The 20,125-nt window shown below is 39.4% G+C and overlaps 1 protein-coding gene across 2 annotated transcripts in view; it reads left to right on the top strand.

Annotated features, from left to right (window-relative positions):
- IGSF11 (immunoglobulin superfamily member 11) overlaps positions 1 to 20,125 on the top strand; it is a 282,934-nt gene that overhangs the window by 258,259 nt on the left and 4,550 nt on the right. For both annotated transcript variants that reach the window (XM_089512482.1, XM_089512483.1), the window contains exons 2-5: positions 7,959 to 8,122; positions 10,938 to 11,145; positions 15,632 to 15,787; positions 19,047 to 19,169. In XM_089512482.1, coding sequence (XP_089368608.1) covers positions 7,959 to 8,122; positions 10,938 to 11,145; positions 15,632 to 15,787; positions 19,047 to 19,169 — 651 coding nt within the window. The remainder of the gene's footprint in view (positions 1 to 7,958; positions 8,123 to 10,937; positions 11,146 to 15,631; positions 15,788 to 19,046; positions 19,170 to 20,125) is intronic.

Genomic DNA, 20,125 nt, shown 5'->3' with positions numbered 1-20,125 from the left:
AAGGTCTTTCAGCACCTATTTAGAGCACATTGTGGGATTTTGAGTGTTTGATAAGAAAGCTTGAAGGCTTCAGTGCATTTTTAGAGTGAGCAGTACATGATGGAGCTAGACTTGGAACATGTCCACATTGTATGAGCTTTGTTCACCTTATGAGCTTTGTTCAAAAAGAGGTTAGGCGGCTACTTGCTGAGGATGCTTTAGCTGGTGAGCCTGCATTGAGCAAGGGGCTGGATTTCATAGCCCATGCGGCCTCTTCCAACTCTATGATTATATGCTCAAAGTGGACTCAAGTCATTATCACTAAAAACTGTGGTGTTGTGTCATGTATATATAAATTGGATCACTGCTTTCCTTCTGGCTTCTACAATTAGAACTGGCCTGATTAGAAGAAATAAAGTTGAGCCTCTTTCAAACTGTTAGGAGTCAACTGAGTAGGAGCTTGACATTTACAGGTTTATTGGTTTTATCTTTTTCTGTGAAGTTAAGCTACTAGCTTCCAGTTTCTTTGAAGTTTTATATAGAAACAGCATGAACAAACACACATATAGTTCAACAGCAAGTATCTGGGGGTTATTGGGTGTGCATCAAAGGGTCAAGTAGTGATTAGAGTGTTAAACTTGAACTGCAGGGACTTGGATTGAAGTCACCCTTTGTTGATGTACTATCTCTGAACCTCTGAAAATCATTTTTGAGAAATCTAGAAGTACAGGTGAGATGACAGAGGACTGGAGAAGGGCAAAAAAAAAAAAAAAAAAAAAAAATCCAAGAAACTACAGAGTAGTCAGGCTGACCTTAATACCAGGAAACATATTTAAATGATTATACAGGTGTCTTTCTGCAATATCTTGATGACAATGCAGTGATCAGTAGAAGACAGCACGGCTATGTCAAGAAAAAATCCTTCCATGTTAATTTGGTTTCTTTTTTCCCCCTTTTCTTTCTTTCTTTTCTTTCTTTCTTTTTTTGACCAGGTCACTAGCTTAGTGGATGATGGGAATGTTGTGGATGTCATTCAAGTGGATGTTAATAAAGTATTTCATGAGGTTCCCCATAATATTTTGATTAGTAAACTGATTATATGGATTATATGGGATGGATGGGAACACCCTCAGATGGATCCATAATTGGCTGGGAAACTGTGCTCAAACTGAAAGAGGTCTTGAGTTGAGTGCTTCAGGGTTCTGTACTTGGACCGTTACTCTTCAGTATTTTTATCAGTGACTTAAATGGCAGAATGAAGGGAATCCTTATCAAGTTCGCAGATGACACAAAACTGGGAGGAGTAGCTAACACATTAAAGAAAGAAACAGAATTCAGAAGGATCTAGACAAATTAAACAATTGTGCAGAAATTAATAAAATGCAAAACAAGTGCAAACTTCTACATTTAGGACATAAAAACCATATGTGCAGATATAGGATGAGTTATGCATGGCTCAGCAGTACTACATGAGAAAAGCATCTTGGGATTATTGCTGATCATAAGTTGAATATGAACCAATGTGATACTGCAGAAAAAAAGCAAATCTATTTTAGCCTGCATTAATAGAAGCACAGCTTCTAATTCAGGGGGACTAAATAGAACATGTGTCCCTTTGTACTAGAGGAGGGCCCTATTTTTTATCCTCACAAATAAATGGCTTCTTGTCAACTCATTTGTCCAAAGTCCTGAAGGACTTCATGGCATAGAGAACATGCTTCTTACGCTTTGGCTATCATTCCTGGGTCAATACCATTGATGGTTGGAATGGAATAACTTTATTTATTTATTTGATTTATATCCCACTTTCTTCTAATATGGGACCCAAAGTGGCTTACAAGATAACTTAAAACTAATCAGCTAAAAGTATTTGTGGTGCAAAATTTTAAAAACCATTAAATAGCTAAATCAAGTTTGTAGTTGGTGTCTTCAAGTCATTCCTACCTATGGCAACCCTAAGGCAACCCTATTATTTAAAATAAAATATATTAAACATCTGTCTTTTTTTTTAATGAAACAGCATACTCATTGCATATCCTACTAATCAGATAAAGGCTGAGGGTATGTTTAGATTTAAAAACAAAAAACGAGTGACTCTTTGCCTGCTATTGAAAAGAAGGGGGCAATTGAGGTTCCTTTAAGAAGGTAGTTCTATAGTCTAGGAATAACTACCACTCGTTTCTGTCCTATGTCCTCACCTGGTGACAGGACAGAAATAAAGCCCTCCTACTAAGATTGTAAGACTAAACTTTCAAATTGTCTGAACATTGGTAGTGACTTTTTAAAATAAAGACAGTGCTTGCAAATTATTCATCCCGTGTACAGTGGGCCCTTGGTATCTGCTGGGATTTGGTTCCCAAACCCCCTGTGGATAATAAAATCTGTGGATGCTCAAATCCCACAGTAAAATATTTGAAAGCCGTGGATGGTTGAATCCATGGATAAAAAGTCAATGGAGAGGGAGGGCTGACTGTTGTTTCACATATTTGTTAGATATTTCTCCCTCCCTTCCATTTTGGTTAAATGAAAAGCCTCGTTTTCTTTTTAGCTATCAGGCTCATTTTACATTAGCTTCCTGAGATTGTGTTGTGAGGAGATGACACCTACTGTCCATAGTGGCAGATATAGTTTGACACTTTTTATTGAAGTTACTGATCAAATGCAAATGCTTCCTTGCATAAAGCAGGTGTTGGCAATCTGTGTGGGTCCAGGAACCAAATTATCTTCCACATTGAACCCCATAGAGTAACCACTGAATATGCCAAGGTGGTGAGTTCAGTGGGAAAGTGGCTCTTGGGGGACAATAGTGGTGGCACAGAAACAGACAAGTACTACATCTGGCCCACAAGTCATGTATTGTTCACACCTGTATTAGACCATGCTCCAGTTTGCCAATGTCTTTTAATCTTTTGTCTTGTAACCTTGTTCATATGTTGAACTTGTTCCTGATCTGTACCTCTTTAGATGTCTAGTGGAATGATCATGTTTGTTAATCTTCCATGAGGAAACATAACCCTACAGATAGAAAAGTAGCAAGTCAAGGAGCTCTACATACTGATGTCTTAGGCTGGTCCAAAATTTCTAGAAAGAAAGAAAAACATGTCCATATGGAGTGCGCCTTTTACAATGCAGAGGAAATAGTATTTGACCATATTGGCAAATGTTTCATCTCATTGGTGTCTGGGCCATCCTGCTCAGTGTTGAAGAAAGGTTGCTGTCAGTATGGAACACATTGGCTCTCCTTTTCTTCAGCCACATCTCCTGCATGATTTTGAAGGATGTGAACCAGGACCTAGTTTGCCAAGTACATTAAAAAAAACATTCATGATTCCACATAATGCCCATGACATATAAGACCCTAAACAGGTTGAACTATTTGTATTTTATGTATCCTCTGGTTTCCTGAAATCCTAACATAATCTCTACGATTATTGAGAAGTACTACTTGAATGCCATCCTAGGCATGGATAGCAGATCCAGAAACAATCCCCTGTTTTCTACATCCTGTATAATTAGATAAACCATCAGTGGAAAGAACTGCAGGGATTTCAATCATCCGATATACCTGGAATACTAGAGGTGATTCAGCAAGTGACAAATGGAAGCAAAACTACATTTCATCTGTGTTTTGTAGCAGACAAATCTAATTTCCTATTTTTCTTCAAACACACTTTTTCTTCAGATTGACCTCATCTCTGAATTTTGTGGTACAGTTCTTGGCTTTTTAAAATAAATCATATCAAATGGGTACATTAGGGGAAATTGCATACAAAATGTGAAGTGGGAAAAATGTGCATGCAGATAAATATGGGTTTTATACATTGTTTAGAAAAATGTGCGCACTGATTTGTAAATGGGTCTAAACAGATTTATGACTGAATTTATCCCTGTATCATATCATGTCCTTTCTCATCTTTTAGTCTGAGTTGTTGGATTAGACCATTTGATTTAGATTGGGGTTGCAAACATTTAGGCCTTTGCAAGGCATCAGTTCAGTCTTTTGCAGGTCTTTTGTGACCCTTCAGACATTGAACTGCAACTTTCAGTATTCCACACCAATTGTTATGCTAGCTGAGGCTGCAGGGAATTACAGTTCAGCAGTATCTGGAAGGCTCCACACATTTTGAAATAGCATCTGTGATTCCCTTGACAACCTACTGACAAAGAAGGAGTGGAGGAAAAGAAAGGAGTGATAGAACAAGAGGAATAAATGGCCACAGATTCCTTTTGAAAGCTGATCCTGCCTGCATCTTGCATACAACCCCCAATGGATTACTTCAGAGGAATGCAGTCTTGAACTAAAAAAGACCCACACCTCTGCTCTAGAATTACTGTTCTAAGCTCTAGAATGGCTTTTCCTTTTTCCTAGTGCAAATTTTCACTTCCATCTGGTTTTAGATTTACAAATTTGTTTGCTCTTCCAGAGGCTTATATATACTTGGCCAGACCCCTAAGGGGAAACATCTGTTCCAAACACTGGGAGCAGCTAGAGATGTTCTTTTAAGCTGCTCTGCATTTATGGAATTTCCTTTCCCTGGATGGTTGCCTGAGTCCTGACCCTGAAGTCATTTCAGAATCAGTGTTGCCCGTTCCATTTGGGCATGCACTCCAGTAGTCAGGTATTTCAAGAATTATTTTGGTGTTTTATTTTTTCTCTCCACCGCCCCTGTTTTTATTGATACTTTGTTGCTTTTCCACAGCCTTTATGACAGGATGAATTATAAACCCAAATACATAATTCTAACAGGTGTTCAAAATCTGTCCCAATACTGTTGCCAAGTGTATTTTGTCTGATGAACAAGCTGTATTTTTTTTTTAAAAAAAATGAGCAGAGGACATTATTAAAGAATGGTCCAGGTTTAACACTGCTGATACTGTTGGTTGAGAGGCATACATACCTTTCTATTAAAGAAGTCTGTGGAAAAACCAAGTTCCTCCTATCATTTTAGAAAATATTTGACAGCCAAAGCAATGATCTGCCAGACAGTTCTCTTACACAGTGGAGAAAAGAATTGCAACATTTATTATTAACATTGCTTCTTGATGCTTCATGGCCAGAATGTAAAACATTGCAGGGGAAGCACATACATATACACACAAGAGAGAAAGAGAGAGAATTCCACCCTGGAGCTGCTTTAAGCAGCCAGCCTCCTTCACTCATTGCAAGATTGCTCCCCTGGTGCTAGTCTGAGTCAGTAGAGTTGTGATATGTGCATGCATATCAAGCTAGTATGTTTCTAAAACTAAACTTCAGTATGGTTCAAACCTACTGTTGGTTTTGTTGGGAAGCTGGATGTTTCATGGGGATTATTTTGCTTCTCATAGGCACAATGTGCTACTAGTTTCTCCTGCACAAGTGCCATTGAACTGAATGGGATTCTCATTCTTTGCTACATGTCTTATGCTGGAGTGTTCACCTGTGAAGAGCAACCTGTCTACAGCTTGTAAAGGTTGATTATTGCTGGGCTTGTAAGGATTGGTTCTAACATGATGATTTTCCTACTTGGGAATCTTGGCTGTGTTGAAAGAAATGTGTATATTTATATAACACTATCGCACAGCCCCTTGGACTGTTATAGTCTCCTGGCGCAGAACGAAAGGGGGCGAGATGGGAACAGAATGGGGGCTATTATCCATTTTATCACACGCCAGACCGCCGCTGATGCCTCCAGAAGTTCCCATTCCATTCCAGATCCATCCCAGAGGAGGTGACTTTCAGGAACTGTTCAGAAGTGTTCCTGAAAATCACCTCCTCTGGGATGGATCTGGAATGGAATGGGAACTTTCGGTGGCATCATCAGCATTCTGGCATGTGATAAAATGGGTGATAGCTGCCATTCTGTTCCCATCCCACGCCCTTTCCTTCCGTGCCAGGAGCGTCCCAAGGGGCTGTGCAATAAGCTCCAAGATGTGTCTGGTACCCTGTTGGTTAGTCCCTGCTGGAACAGTACTATTCCATCAATTGTTGTATGGTGAGTTAACACATAGGTAAACCCCACTGATTGAATATGTCTATTCTAGCAAGGGCTAACAGGATTTAGGTCTACATATATTCATTTTGCCACAGATTGCTAAAGTCTCCTAAGGGAAGAAACATGTGTCAAGTAGTTTTTATATGACAATTGTATAAGCATGGAAAAGGCAAAGATTAATTTTATTTCAGAAATTGTTAACTTGGTGACTTCCATGTTAACAATAACTTTAGCAGATTAGAGAACTGGACCAAAACTAACAAAATGAATTTCAACAGGGGGAAATTCATGGTACTGCACTTAGGCCAAAGTAATGAAATGCACAAATATAGGATGGGTGACAATTGACATGAAAAGAGTACAAGCTGTTACCTAAATTGCAGTGGTTTCAAGAAGGCACCCACAAATCATATTTCGATGGGAAAATTGATTTAGCCCAGTAGGAAGCAGTAAGAGGGCTTTGGTAATGGAAAGCTGAGATCTTCAGCCTTTGTGTACCAGTTCCAAACCCAAAGAACTCCAGAAGCAGATTCCATATTAAGTTAGCTTATTATAAAAAGGGGAATCAACATACACACACTATACACTCTCTTACACACAAAAGAATTAAGATATATAAAAACAAGGTATTTGATAGCAAATTCAAGGATTGCAATGGGCAATGCTCACCAGTTCCAGAAGCCAGGCTCCAATCTGAGAGAAAGCTGGCAGTTGAATGTGACCCAGTATACTTGCAGCAGTACAGAGGGGTCTTGAATCTGACAGAGTTTCTGCATGAATGCAAAACTGGACCAAATTGCTATTGTTCAACCACATGTATTTAAAGCAAGAAATGGGTCTAATCCAGCCCAGATTTGGATTATGGCTTTACACTGACATAAATGTTATTGTTGTTGTTTTAAAAATTTCCATTTTACACTGGCATAAACATTGTGCAAACTTGTCAAGAGCTGATAAGGAGGTATCCTATTCCAAGTTGCACGAACACTGTGCCATTGGTGTAAACTGTTATTTAAGCAGCTGAGAAAACTCCATAAACTCCTTATTGTTCAGAACTGGACCAGCTCTTGCAAAATAAGGACATGGATGACCATACTACCCCTTTCATAATCAGTTGTGCAAAAGGGGAAATTCATCAACTCCAGTGTAGCTACACGGGTGTGCTACATAACCTCATGTTATGCAGTTTGGGCCTACATTGGCACACATTTTATAAACCTACCATAATTGAATAATTTAACACTAAAGTTTTTTTTTATTTATCTTTGCCCTATTACAGGGTATAAATAAATTGTGAGGTGTAAATAAATGTACTTGATTGTAAGCCTGTGGGCAGAAGCTCTCATAGATGGTTATTTATTATGAAGCCAGGCAAGTGTTTGGCACAGGCCAAGTGCTCTCAAAGTAATAAATAGTGGTAACGATGGAAATCTTGGTAAGCATGCAGAGATGCTTGAGAGCAGTTGCTTTGTTCCATTTTCCTTTTGCTTGGCATGTCTCTGTCTGTAGCGCTGTGTGCATTTGTGTCTCAGCATCAGCCTGTCCCAGTGTAAACAGATGCAGACTCAGCACATGCCCCTCCTTCTCTTTTCTACTCCCTTGTCACCTTTGCTATGTTTACCTGTCAGAAGCAGTTGTGTGTGCCTTCCCCATCTGTAGCCGTGCAGGTGCTATTTAGCTTAGTAAGACGAATCTTTGTCTTTTATCCTTCTCTTGCATCCTGTGCACCAAGAGCCAAAGAGGCGCCACTGACTGCCCTCGATTACTCACAGCAGGAAGAAGTCTTGGAAAATGGGCCAAGGAGGCAGGCTGGATGGCAGGGGTGAGAGACTGGTAGGAAAGGAAGAAGAGAGAAGAGAGGATAGGAGGAACAGGAGTGTCTCAGCATGGACGATGGGAAGCTGATTATCACATTTGTGTGAATGCTATATGTCACTGCTAGGTACAGGTTCAGATTTGTCTTCTGGATTACTGGCATACATCATCTTGTTGCATCCTTCTTTACAGGTCTAGTGAGTCCCCTGGAGGTTTTCATGAATGCTAGGAGTGTTGAAGTTGCTCGCGGGCAGACGGCAATCCTGCCCTGTACCTTCACCACCAGTGCTGCTCTTACAAACCTTAATGTCATCTGGATGGTCACACCACTCTCCAATGCCAACCAACCTGAACAGGTACAAGCACCTTGATAGAAAGAAAGATCAACTTGATCCTCTTCTTTCCTTTTCTCCCTTAGGGCTACTTCCATTTCTGGATTATTCTCAGAACTTGGCAAAGTTACTTTTGGACTGCAACTCTCAGAATCCACCCCCAGCTAGGAGATTCCAGTATTGTAATCCAAAAAGTCCCTCACCTCAAGCTGCCTGTGAGATTCTGGAAGTTGTAGTCCATAAAGTTACCTTACCCCAACTGAGGACTGTTTTGGTTCCCCACCCCACCCCACCCCATCATGCACATTCTGCAAAGGTGGAAGTAGACTGACAATAGCTACAGTTTCCTTGGCTTTGGAATGTGTGAGTGGTGAGATGTGAATATAAGTATATTAGGTCAAGATTTGTGAGGCTTCTCTGTCTTTTGTTTCCCAGGTTCATATCTGTCCATTCATTTCTGTCAAAGATTTACACCTTTACATATATTCCACTCTCTTTATCATGAGTAATTTGCAATAAGACAAGAGCTGTGGCAGGGAAAAGCTGTAGCAGAAGTGGTCTTTGCAAGTCTCCTTAGGCCAGGAGTATCCAAATGATTTTGAGGTACCCTTTGCCAAGCTGTTGGCAATCACCTGAAGACATCACACAGTCTGATGTGGGAGAATAAAGGCAGTCTATGTAGTGAGAACGTGCAGCAGACAGGGAAACATTGCAGTAAACAGTTTCCTAGAATTTGGACTTGGCCCATGAAGCTTCTGGTTTCAGCTCTGTGGCACCTGACAAACTCTTGAGTATCGGTTCTTAGTTTATATTCTGCCTTTCTCCCAGCCCCTGGGGCTCACTGATTTCATCATCACATACATCACAGTGTTGATACAGGGTGAAGGAGCTTAACTGAAAGATGTGCAGTGGGGGAAACCATCCCATCATTCTATTTATTCACTTTTCAAAGATTCATTTTCCCCCATTATTCATTAATTTACTTTTCATTCTACTTCAGAATGGATCCAGAACTAGTGTGTGTATTTTCATCATTCTGATTTATTTCTAGTTCTGACTGTTTTCTATGGGAAACAATTTTCTGTTCCCTGTAACTTCATTGTTTTCCATTTATATGGCATCATGTACTCTACTAGTGGGAAATCAAATGAATAAATTCCAAATGAAAATCTTTTCATTTGTTATTAGTTTCTATCAGAGCCCTGATAAAACAGCCTGTATAGGTCACAGAAAAATTACAAGGAGAGAAGCAAAAGCTGCATCTGCATTGCAGAAATAATGCAGTTTGGCACCAGTTTGCCATGGCTCAGTGAAATAACATTCAGGGATTTGCAGTTTGTGAGTTATTTAGCATTCTCTGTTACAAACCTCTGTGTTTATAATAAACTACAAATCCTAGAATTGCATAGCATTGAGCCATGGTGGTTAAAGTGCTGTCAAGCTGCATTATTTCTGCAGTACAGATGCAGCCAAAGACAGCTATGGTTGGTATGTATGTGTATATATATATATATATATATATATATATATATATATATATATATATAAAATTATAACAATGTTTCCAAATATGTATAGAGGAAAAATATTTCCAATTTTATAGTCAATATTTTTTTTCATTTTAATGTATAAGGTCATTTGCACTGCTGCTTTGGAACAAATGTGGTAAATGAGTAGAACCTGTGTCCCTTTCAACATGTATTTATTTATTGACTGTATATCCCTCTTTTATCCCAAAATGAGATTCAAGGTGCCTTACAATAATTTTAGATGGATCAAGCTAAATCGCTAATTCACAAATGTCAAAAAAAGAATTAAATAACAATATTATTTCTAAGGCATGATTAAAAACTGTTTAGAAACTTAAAAAATAATTTCAACAATGATTGAAAATGATTAAAAAATGCAGCAACCAGTTTACATGCATACAGTTTTGTTGTTGTTGTTGCTGTGTGCCTTAAAGTCATTTCCAGCTTATGGTAACCCTATCACAGTGTTTTCTGGGGCTGTTTGTGACTTGCCTGATATCACCCAGTAGATATCCATGGCTGAATGAGGAATTGGAATCCTGATCTTCAGAGGCTTAGTCAACACTCAAGTCACTATACCACACTGGCTCTCTCTCTCTCTCTCTCTCTCTCTCTCACACACACACACACACGCACACACACACAGGCTCCATAATTAAAATTCAAAGGCTTGCCTGAATAAAAATGTCTTTGCCTGCCAACAGTAAGAGAACAAGGATGTGATCTTGTTCCACAGAAGAGAGTTCCACAGTCTGGGAGTGCCCATAGAGAAGGCTCTGTCCCAAGTCTTTACCAACTGCTCCTGCAAAGATTGTAGGAGTAAGAGAAAGCTCTCCTCTGCAGACCGTAAAGTTCACACTGCCTTGTATAAGGGGATACAGTCTTGTGATATAATCCAAGTTGTGTAGGGCTTCAAAGGTCAAAACTGGCACGAGAGAAAAATTCACCTACGACCAAGGGAGGGATTTTTTAGAAGCGTACCTGCTTATAAGCTTCTCTGTGTTCTGTTTCTAAGCAGAAAGATAAAGCAAAATAGATCTAATGCTGCCCTTTAGGGGGCACTTCAGTGTAGTTTTCCCTCTATCATTTAAATCTGCTGCATGAGTACTTCTCCATGGTAGCAAAAATAGAAATGGCATGCATTGTAAGGATCCAGGCACTCCATATGGTTTATCTTAGGCTCTGAAAACAATTGTTGTTTTTAAATTGCACTAAAACCACAGGGCATTGAAGCTTGTGCATAATGAGCAAGCCAGCCCTTGTTGTAACCTTTATTCTGCTTCAGGCCATATTGTGTCTTTGTTTTACAGGTTATTATTTACCAGGGGGGTCAAATTTTTGATGGTGCACCCCAGTTTTATGGGCGAGTGGGGTTTGCAATGACAATGCCAACCACCAGTGCCTCCATTTTCATCAATAACACCCAGCTGTCGGACACTGGGACATACCAGTGCTTGGTCAACAACCTACCAGACCGAGGGGGCCGGAATATTGGAGTCATTGGACTCAACGTATTGGGTATGTGCTTTGACATTTGAATGGAACAGGGCAAATGGATTCAAGGTTTTAGATAGGAATGAGGAGGTGTGAGCAATGGGATTGTTGGGACAGTCATTTTACTTTATTTATTTCCTAATCTGATATGCCACTTCTTAAATTCTATCTTCAAAGCACTTTACAGCATAAACCATTGAATGTAACCAAAAGTATTAACATGCTCTTTAAAAACCATAAAATTGTAACAGAACAGACTGTGCAGCAGTAAAATATAACTCATACCACAGTTTCAAGAATTTCTCAGCAGTAGAGTGACTGTTGAAAAGTATTCTGTCCTAGTTGACAGTATTCATGCACCCACAAATGTTGGTATAGACTCTTCCTTGACAATCCAAAGCCCCTTGGTAAGTGGTTATTTTATTTTAAAAGTTCTCTAAGACAGTCAGAATTGGGGAAATAGAGGAAGGCAATCTATACCACCAATGTTAACTTCCTGTTAGCATTTCTTCAGTCTTTACTTTCCAGTTGCTGGTTGCTCTAGAACTCTGGACAATGTAAGGAAAAACTTGATGCCATCAGTGGCAGTTGTTGCTTTCAGTGTAAGTGGGGTGGTTAATTTGATCCAAGCATCAGAGCAAATATTAAAGAAGCTTTCCATGGTTTTGAGCTCTACTCTTCAGAGTAAGTTCATCACCTTCAATAGCTTCTTTAAAGTTCAAACTAGAACCTGGCATAGATTTGTTGCCTTACTGATGGTGGAACCGTTGGATGTCATGGTAGCCATATTGCTTGAAATGACTTGTTTCTTCCAAAGCTGCAGAAAATACTTTTTGGGACTGTACTTCACAGAATCCCCAGCCAACACAGAAAAAAGTGGCTTCTCTAAGGTTTGCCTATCCTACTCCCACCTTGCAAAAGGTGATATTTTGTCAGAATTATGGCATATGGGTGCTGACCTCTTTCCTCACCAAAATACTGCTGACAAAATTGTGCTACCCACTCATCTGTTATGGAAATCATTACTCACCAAACACAAGATATTCCAGGCAAAGATATGGGAGCTTGCCTTTTGGAACTTATAACTCTCTCTGATTTTTATTGGGATTGCAGCAGAGAGAAAATTATTTATCTTCTACCTAACTGCTATTAACAATAATTTTAGAAATAACTACAGGACATCAATAGCCAGATTTAGTGCCCTGTGTTGTTTTCTCTGTAGTTGTATAATATATGTAAGGATACTTTGGACCTGCAAATGGTGATGTCAAATACTTACTCAGCACATAGAAATGTTGTTTAGCTCTCCTCCAGGCCCGTCATTGCTAGAAAACAAAAACAAGGAACTATTACTTCTTGAAAACTGGATGGAGATACTTGTTTTCTTCTGTTTCACTGTCCCTTCTTAGGTAATGGAACCGTATCAGCAAAGGGAACAGGGAAAATGGTGTCCTTGTCCCTCCAGCTCCTAATCACCTGATTTTCAAAGTTTATTTGCTTTTCTGTTCTGACATTTCCTAAAGGATGATCAGTTCGGGGCTGGTGAGAAGGCCCAATGGAGCTTACTATTAATGTAGAGCAGTATAGACAAGGGCCATAATCAAGAAGGAAGGTGAGATTTCAAGGAAGGCAGATCAGAACCTGAGGAGCAAGGTGGAAGAAGGTACAAAGCCTCATAACCTTAGACAGTCCAGAACAAAAAGGGATCAGGTGCTGGGTACAGAGAAATTGCTTAGAGAAACTAGCTCTTATAAGGCATGAGGCATTGGAAATGATCCCTGGGAATCAACTAATTGGTACTATATGATACTAACAGGACACAGTATTAATGACAAGGAAAATAACCCACAATTTAACATACACACACAGCCTTGCCCTTCCTTTCTCTCAAATGCTAATCACAAAGGAGCATTTTCTTATATTTTAAAATATACACATCGTATACATACATATTATATGTAATTCTGCATAAATGTGCACTCATGCATAAAATAATATATATGTATTATAATAATTATACTGTTATTTCCTATAATTGCATTAATACATGTGCTGTATCTTTTTACTCTGTAAGCTGCCTTGAAAGACAGTAATTTGGAAAATCAAACTAAGGATGGATTCATTATTTTTTAATACTGTTTCTTTTTTCTGAGACCACATGCCACATCCATAATTTCCCCCTCAATTGCTTCAAGCCCTTTTCCTCTACTTTCCCATCCCTTGGTTAGCTGTCAGCTAGTTGACAGCAGTTAACAAGCTGTCATGTTCTTTGCCTTTACTGCCTCTTTCTTTCAGTGACTATGCCCTTAGATTTTTTTGTCCCTCTGCTTCATACCCTCTTTCAACTTAGTCTTCTCACCCTTCATTTCTGTATCTGTTCAGATAGCGCCTCCTGTTCCTGAAAGGTATCTACCCCCATCTTCCCAAACAACTTTCACTTTTCTCATGGAAATTAGACTATTTACATATTTCCCCCGTTTTGAATTACCTTTCCTTAGGAGCTTCAAATGTTTGTAGGCATTCTGAGACATCACAACAGCTTCATCAGGTGCTGTCCTGTTTTATCCTTGGGAAATCAACCAGAAGACTCAGCATCCCAGACATTTTAAGGAGAGAGGAGTATTCTGTTCTCTGGGCTGTTGCGAGAGGGGAACACCAATGACGACCTTTCCTCCCATAGAAAATGACATGTCAGAAGAGGAGAGGTCCCTGTTTGCATGGACTCCTGGTGGCTCAGTGGTCAAATGGCAGTACTGCAGCCACTCACTCACTCATTCACAGACCACAAACCCTCTCCCTGTGTTGACAAAAGGAACATGAATAACAACAAGGCAGTTAACAACAAGAAATGTGCAGCTGCTATTTAGAACTTTTCACTCAGCCCATTACATTAAGGGACTTTTCTGCCAATGAAACCTTTCAGCTGCTGTCATGCCCTGCCTCCATGATCTTGGGATGGACTCTGAATCTGAGAATGAAGGCTCTGATATAGAATCCAAGACCCTTTTACTTGGGGTGGGGGGAATCATCCTTTGTGGCTTACAGTCCACAAGAATGTGGAAGACAGGGGAAAATGCACCATCCTTAGGCATAAATCCTAACTTGTTTGTCACTTTGCCATTTGCTGTCATTTATAGTTCCTCCCTCTGCAGAATACAAGGTACAACCACAAGGTTGTGAGTTCAGTCCCAGCCAGGGGCTCAGAGTCGACTCAGCCTTGCATCCTTCCCAGGTTGCTAAAATGAGTACCCAACTTCTTGGAGGCAAATGGCTTGTAAACCGCTTAGAGACTGCTTAGTATGGTATGAAGCAGTATACAGTGGACCCTTGTTATACACTGGGGTTTGGTTCCAAGATCCCCCATGGATAACAAAATCTGTGGATGCTCAAGTCCCATTAAATATAGTGACATAGCAAAATGGTGTCCCTTATAAAAAATGGAAATTTAAGGTTTGATATTTGAAATTTGTACTTTTTTGAACATTTTCAAACTGTGGATGCTTCAATCCATGTATAAAAAATCAGTGTATAAGAAGGGCTGACTGTGTAAACAAAGCTGCTATTGCTATTGCTATGTAAGCAAGAGCCTTGATTTTTCCATGATTCTTGCTAAATGTAAAGCTTCCACATGAACAGAAAATACGTTCCTGGTCCTGTGAGTAATGGAATTGTGCAGGGTTAGGTGCCTCTGCTTCTTTGTTGAAGAAAGCAATGTGAATAAAGCCTGAATAAAGCTTCTTTTATCATGGAACTTGGAAAAGTTACTTTTTGGCCTGCAAATCCCAGGATCCCCAGTGGCCAAGTATACTTAGGGATTCTGGGAGTGGTACTCCAAATAAGAGCTTTTTCAACTCTGATCTTTCCTCATATTGCAACTATAGAGAAACTTCCAGAATCTGGAGCTCCAGCTCCCCAGTAATTACACTACAGATCGCAACCGTAGTACTTGTAGAGCAATACACAAGTGGGAAACTGTTATATAAAAGAAATGAAGAAGTGTGTCTGTATCGTCCATTTTTATCTTCTCTAACTTCCCTCACCATTGTTATATTTGTGCTACCAAAGATATAGTACCTACTTTTCCCACTACTGATGCCATCTTTCTGCATAGGGAATAACATTAAACCTCCCATCCTCATCCAGATAACAGAATTTGGCTGGAAGCAAAGGAGTTTTAATGATATCTTTATTGTGTTAGCTGGCGGGGAGCTGCAGATGTTGTTCTTCCCTGTAGAGGGCCCTAATCGAAAATGGCCACAATTATGCCAGCCATTATGACAAAACTTGTTCACTAGCTACAAATGCCTTAGCAGGTGACCCCGCCTGTTGCTTCCTGAGTAATCTTAAACCATCTGTATCTTTTCTTTTCTCAACTTTTTTTACTTAGGGGAGGGGGATAATTCCTTGTGGCTTACAGTCCACAAGAATGTGGAAGACAGAAGAAAATGCACCATCTTTAGCCATAAATCCTAACTTGTCTGTCATTTTGCCATTTGCTGTCATTTTGCAGTTCCTCCCTCTGCCCCGGTCTGCAGAATTCAGGGCTCTTTAAACATTGGCAGCGACATCACATTAACTTGCAATTCAGAAGAGGGCATTCCTCGGCCAACCTACTACTGGGAAAGATTAGACAGTGCGCCCAAGCTGCCTCCAACAGCCACACAAGGTGAGCATTGAATTCTTGTTTTACCTGATTGTTTTGTTCAATTTCTTGTCCCACTGACAGTGATGTTACATCAAATGTTGTGTACTCCAAACTGCTGTCCAGTTCCGTAATATTGAATGAAAACACCAAATCAAATCCAAGAAGGTCATGCAGAGGAGGAAAGCATTTAATATTGTTGTCACGATACCTTACCTTAAATATCTGGAAGAGTTGTGATTTCATTGGTGTGGGTAATCTTTGCACCAACGTAGATCACAGTTATTCCACATCATCTTTGTATTCAAAGCTGCTGTAGCCAGTTTCTTGCCTGGTGGCCAGCCGTTTGGTGCTGATCCACTCTGTACTTTGCTAGGCAATTCTGAGATGGCAGAAATCCTTGCCAAAATGTCAGAGCTTATGCTACACTGTATTCGAGACTCACAAACAACCAGGAAAGGGGGGGGGGGGTGTCTCCAAACAAGAGAAGCCCCAGAGGGGGAAGAAAACTCCAAGAGCTCATAAAAAAGTGCTAACGGGATAATGAATACTATTATAAGAAATACTGGACATACAAAACATCAGAAGCCTATAGGCCATGCAGTACAGCAAAGTATCACAATTTATAAGGCCACATGTATGCAAATGACAACTATATAGATTAGATACTGCAAACACCAAACAAACAAATGGAAGCCATACATTGTTTCAAAAAAAATAACAAACATAGTATTAGCTTTCATTGTAAACTTTCTTACCTGATTATAGGACTCTTCATCAGTACTGAAGCTGTTCTTGTTTTATAATGTTATCTGAATGCCTTTATCCTTACAAGTGTTGCACATGGTCTTATTCTACTGCCCATAGGTTTTTGTTGCTATGAATCACATACTGGCTCTTTGACACTTTGTTAAAACAATTTAAAGTTTCCATTTATTTATTTGCTGTTTGTAATATCTGTACAGTTGTCATTTGCTTACATGTAGCCTGATAAAGTTGTGATACTCTGTTATATTGCTTTTCTGTAGGCGTCTACTGTTTTCTATCCCCTATGTTGCTTCTGGTATTCAATACTATTCAGTTAACACAATTCAATAGTGTTAACGCTTTTTTTGATTATCTGCTTGGAGCTTTTTTCCCTTCTAGTTTTCTGTTGGTGTATACTGCCTTTGAGAACCCAGGGTCAATTCCAGCCCACAAGAATGTGGTAGAAGAGGACTTGTGTATGTGTAATGATACTATAAAGCCAAAAAAAAAAAAAAAAAAAAAAAAAAAAAAAAAAAACTGGAGAAAAATACTATGCTTGATAGAATGAAGACATTGGAGCCTATAGAGTGTAGGGTGCCCTCTAGTGGTATTTCCAATTATAGTACAGTATTATTTTTAAAATTTTTATTAAACTCTCCTTTGTATAGCAGTGGCCAAGGTTTCCAACAAATTTGCCAGAAATCAAGTGCAAAGCATGACATGTTGCCATTGCAAGTTCCCTGTACTGTAGTTCTGTCTCTATAGTACTTCATTCCAAGTGAAGTAGGCCCAAGCGTCTCTTTGACTCTGTGCCATAGTTGGCTTGCAAGACGGTGGTACAGGTGAGCCAGCCTTATCTTACATATCCATCAGAGCTCTTAGTTTTTGAGTTGACTAATCATTAGTCTATTGTCTCTTGCTTTACTATAGCTGTTGTCAGACCAGTACCAGATGAAGTAGTGATGTAAATATAACAGCCATGTTTTGATTTTTCAGTTTGAGTTTATATTGTACTGGGCAGAGGTTTCTGATGATGGTGCTGCTGCTGCTGCTGAAATACTAACTTGTGCTGAAAAAAATATGATTTGAAAAATCATATGGCAAAACCTTTAGCTGATCCATGTACTGTGTTGCTCAAAGTCAACTTTCATCTATTCCTGCATTCTTTAGATACAGTCCTGTGTTCTAGGGCTTTCCTGAATGTTCCTAGCACTAAAATGTATTGAAACAGTTTGCCACATACACTACATTGCCCTACCCAATAGCTGTTTAAAAATATGTGATTTCTCAGCAGCATAATTTCCTTTCCACAGGCAGTGATACCAGTCAATCATGGAATCATATTGACTACCATGTAGTCAATATGGTTTAGCTACATTATAATGCTACACGAGTAATTCTGAGTAAGGGCAGTGCCTCTTGTGCTCTCTCTCAACTTTCCCTGATTGTTTATACCCTTCACCTGTGAAAATATCGAAAGGTGGGGTATGGGGGTTTCTGGGGCAAAACTATCCACATCCACATATGAACCTCTCCTTGAAAAATCTTGAAAGTGGGGATTTGCTTTGGGGAAGAAAGGGAAGATAATCAATCCCTACCACTTAGGTTCAGCTAGGAATGTGCATGCAATTAATTATTAAATTTATGTCTAAATTTTTTAAAAGAAAAATTCAAACTTTTTAACAAACCAATCATGAAATCATGAAACTTTTTTTAAAAAAGCAAAACAGCAGCAGCAGCAGCAGTCAAGCACAAAATACGAAACAAAAATCTCCAAGCAGTAGTCAGATGACTCCTTCAAAATGATAAATGAGTAAATGAGGGCTATTAATCTCACTGTTTAAGCAGAAAATGATATTAACAAGGAACAGGTTGCTTCTTTAAACTTATGTGCCACATTCTATGTTGTTCCAGAGATGACAGTAGTGCATCAACAAGAGAGCCAAAAAGAGAGTGTGCTATAGTGGTTTGAATGTGATGTAGTAGCATACTCCCTAAATGTGGAAAAGGGCAAAAAGCAGCAACAACTGGATATTGGCCAGTTTTGAAATAGTTTTAAATATGATGTCACTTCCAATATCTTCAGGCTTGCTGTTGCAGCCCTCTGGGAGTTATTGGTACCCACGCTGTTTACAGTTGGCCTCCATTGTCCTAAATCCAATGTACCAGTGACTCCTTATACCCAAAATGCTAAACAAGTGACAATTGTGCTCTAGGTCCTTGTTAAATTGACAGTTAAATTACTGGTGGCCCTTGCTAGTTTTCTTGCTTTGTTCACTTGGTCCTAAGCTTTTACATACATAAAAATAATAATCTTTGAGAAGAAAATGTCCAGTTTAAGCTGCTTAGACCCTAATCTTATCAGTGTCTGATGCTTTCATCTGAAGGTTATCTTCTCATTTATCTCTTAAGAGTCTTGCAATAGAATTTATCATTTCCTGGATTTGCCATTTCAGGGTTTTTATGGAATGATTGCCTTCCCTTCCTCCAAATTCTCATTTAATTTAGATTTTTCCCCTCCTTCTTTCCCATGTAGACCAAGTTCAGGGTACTGTTGTTCTGCGCAATATTAGCACTGTGTCTTCCGGACGTTACCAGTGTGTGGCCTCTAATGTCATTGGCAGCAGCACTTGCTCCCTTGAAGTTCAAGTAATTGCACGTAAGTCATTTACAGTGAAGAACTTAGAGTTGGTTGTCTTTTACAGCTCAGTCAAATTTACTGTCTGTTAGGTGTAGACACAGAAATGGGATGGGGAAAAAGAATTGAATGCCCTCCAAGAGCAGTATATTGCCTCCCTGCCTCCCCTTAGTTATCAGTTTATCCATTACACAAAAAAGGGGGCAAAGGAAGCATTAGATATTTGTCTCTGTTGTCCCAGTTTCTGTTCTATTGTAAGATATGAGCTCTCATCAGATCTTACTACTGATTGTAGTAAGATCTGCAAGTCCTAGATGACCTTCCTCACTGGGTTCACTCATCCCACAATGAATGAAATCTTGGTGTCTCACCTGAGACAATGAGGTTTAGCAAATATGAGAAATAGAGTAGTATTCTTCTGTTATGGAGTCAGCATCTCTGCACCAGAGTTGGGAAAAACCATTTTCAGTGACAACTTCTAGAATCTCCCAGCATGGCCAGTGGGGATTCTGAGAATTCTCAACCGATTCCATATGTGTATAAAATCACACACACACACACACACACACACACACACACAAAAGTTGGAAGCATTTGGTTATTTATTGGAACCCAAGAATGCAAAATAAAGTGAATTACAAAAAAAGATGAGCTAGACCTTTTAATTTTGCTATGAAAAGCTCTGTAAAACTGCATTTTTGGACCTGTTGCTTTGCATGTAGCTTTGGGGTCATTTTATAGTTAATTGGAGATCCTCAGTGCAGTGATGGTTCTCATTTTCCCCTTTGCATCAAGAGCTCCAATCTGAACTGTACATTACATGGGTAATCCATGTGTGCATCTCTCCATATCAATTTTTCCTCTCCTAAAATCATCTGAACTATGCTTTGGATCTTGTGTAAGTGAAGTGTTGTCCCTGTCCTGTGTCTTCAGTCCAAGTCTCCACCGTGGAGCTTTTATCAGCCACAGAGAGGGGT

Source organism: Sceloporus occidentalis, unplaced genomic scaffold (assembly GCF_023333645.1).
Source record: "Sceloporus occidentalis isolate IW3139 unplaced genomic scaffold, rSceOcc1.0.p SCAF_2, whole genome shotgun sequence".
In the NCBI taxonomy this organism is placed as follows: domain Eukaryota; kingdom Metazoa; phylum Chordata; class Lepidosauria; order Squamata; family Phrynosomatidae; genus Sceloporus; species Sceloporus occidentalis.
Note: the sequence above shows the minus strand (reverse complement) of the source record. Positions and strands in the feature narration are given on the sequence as shown.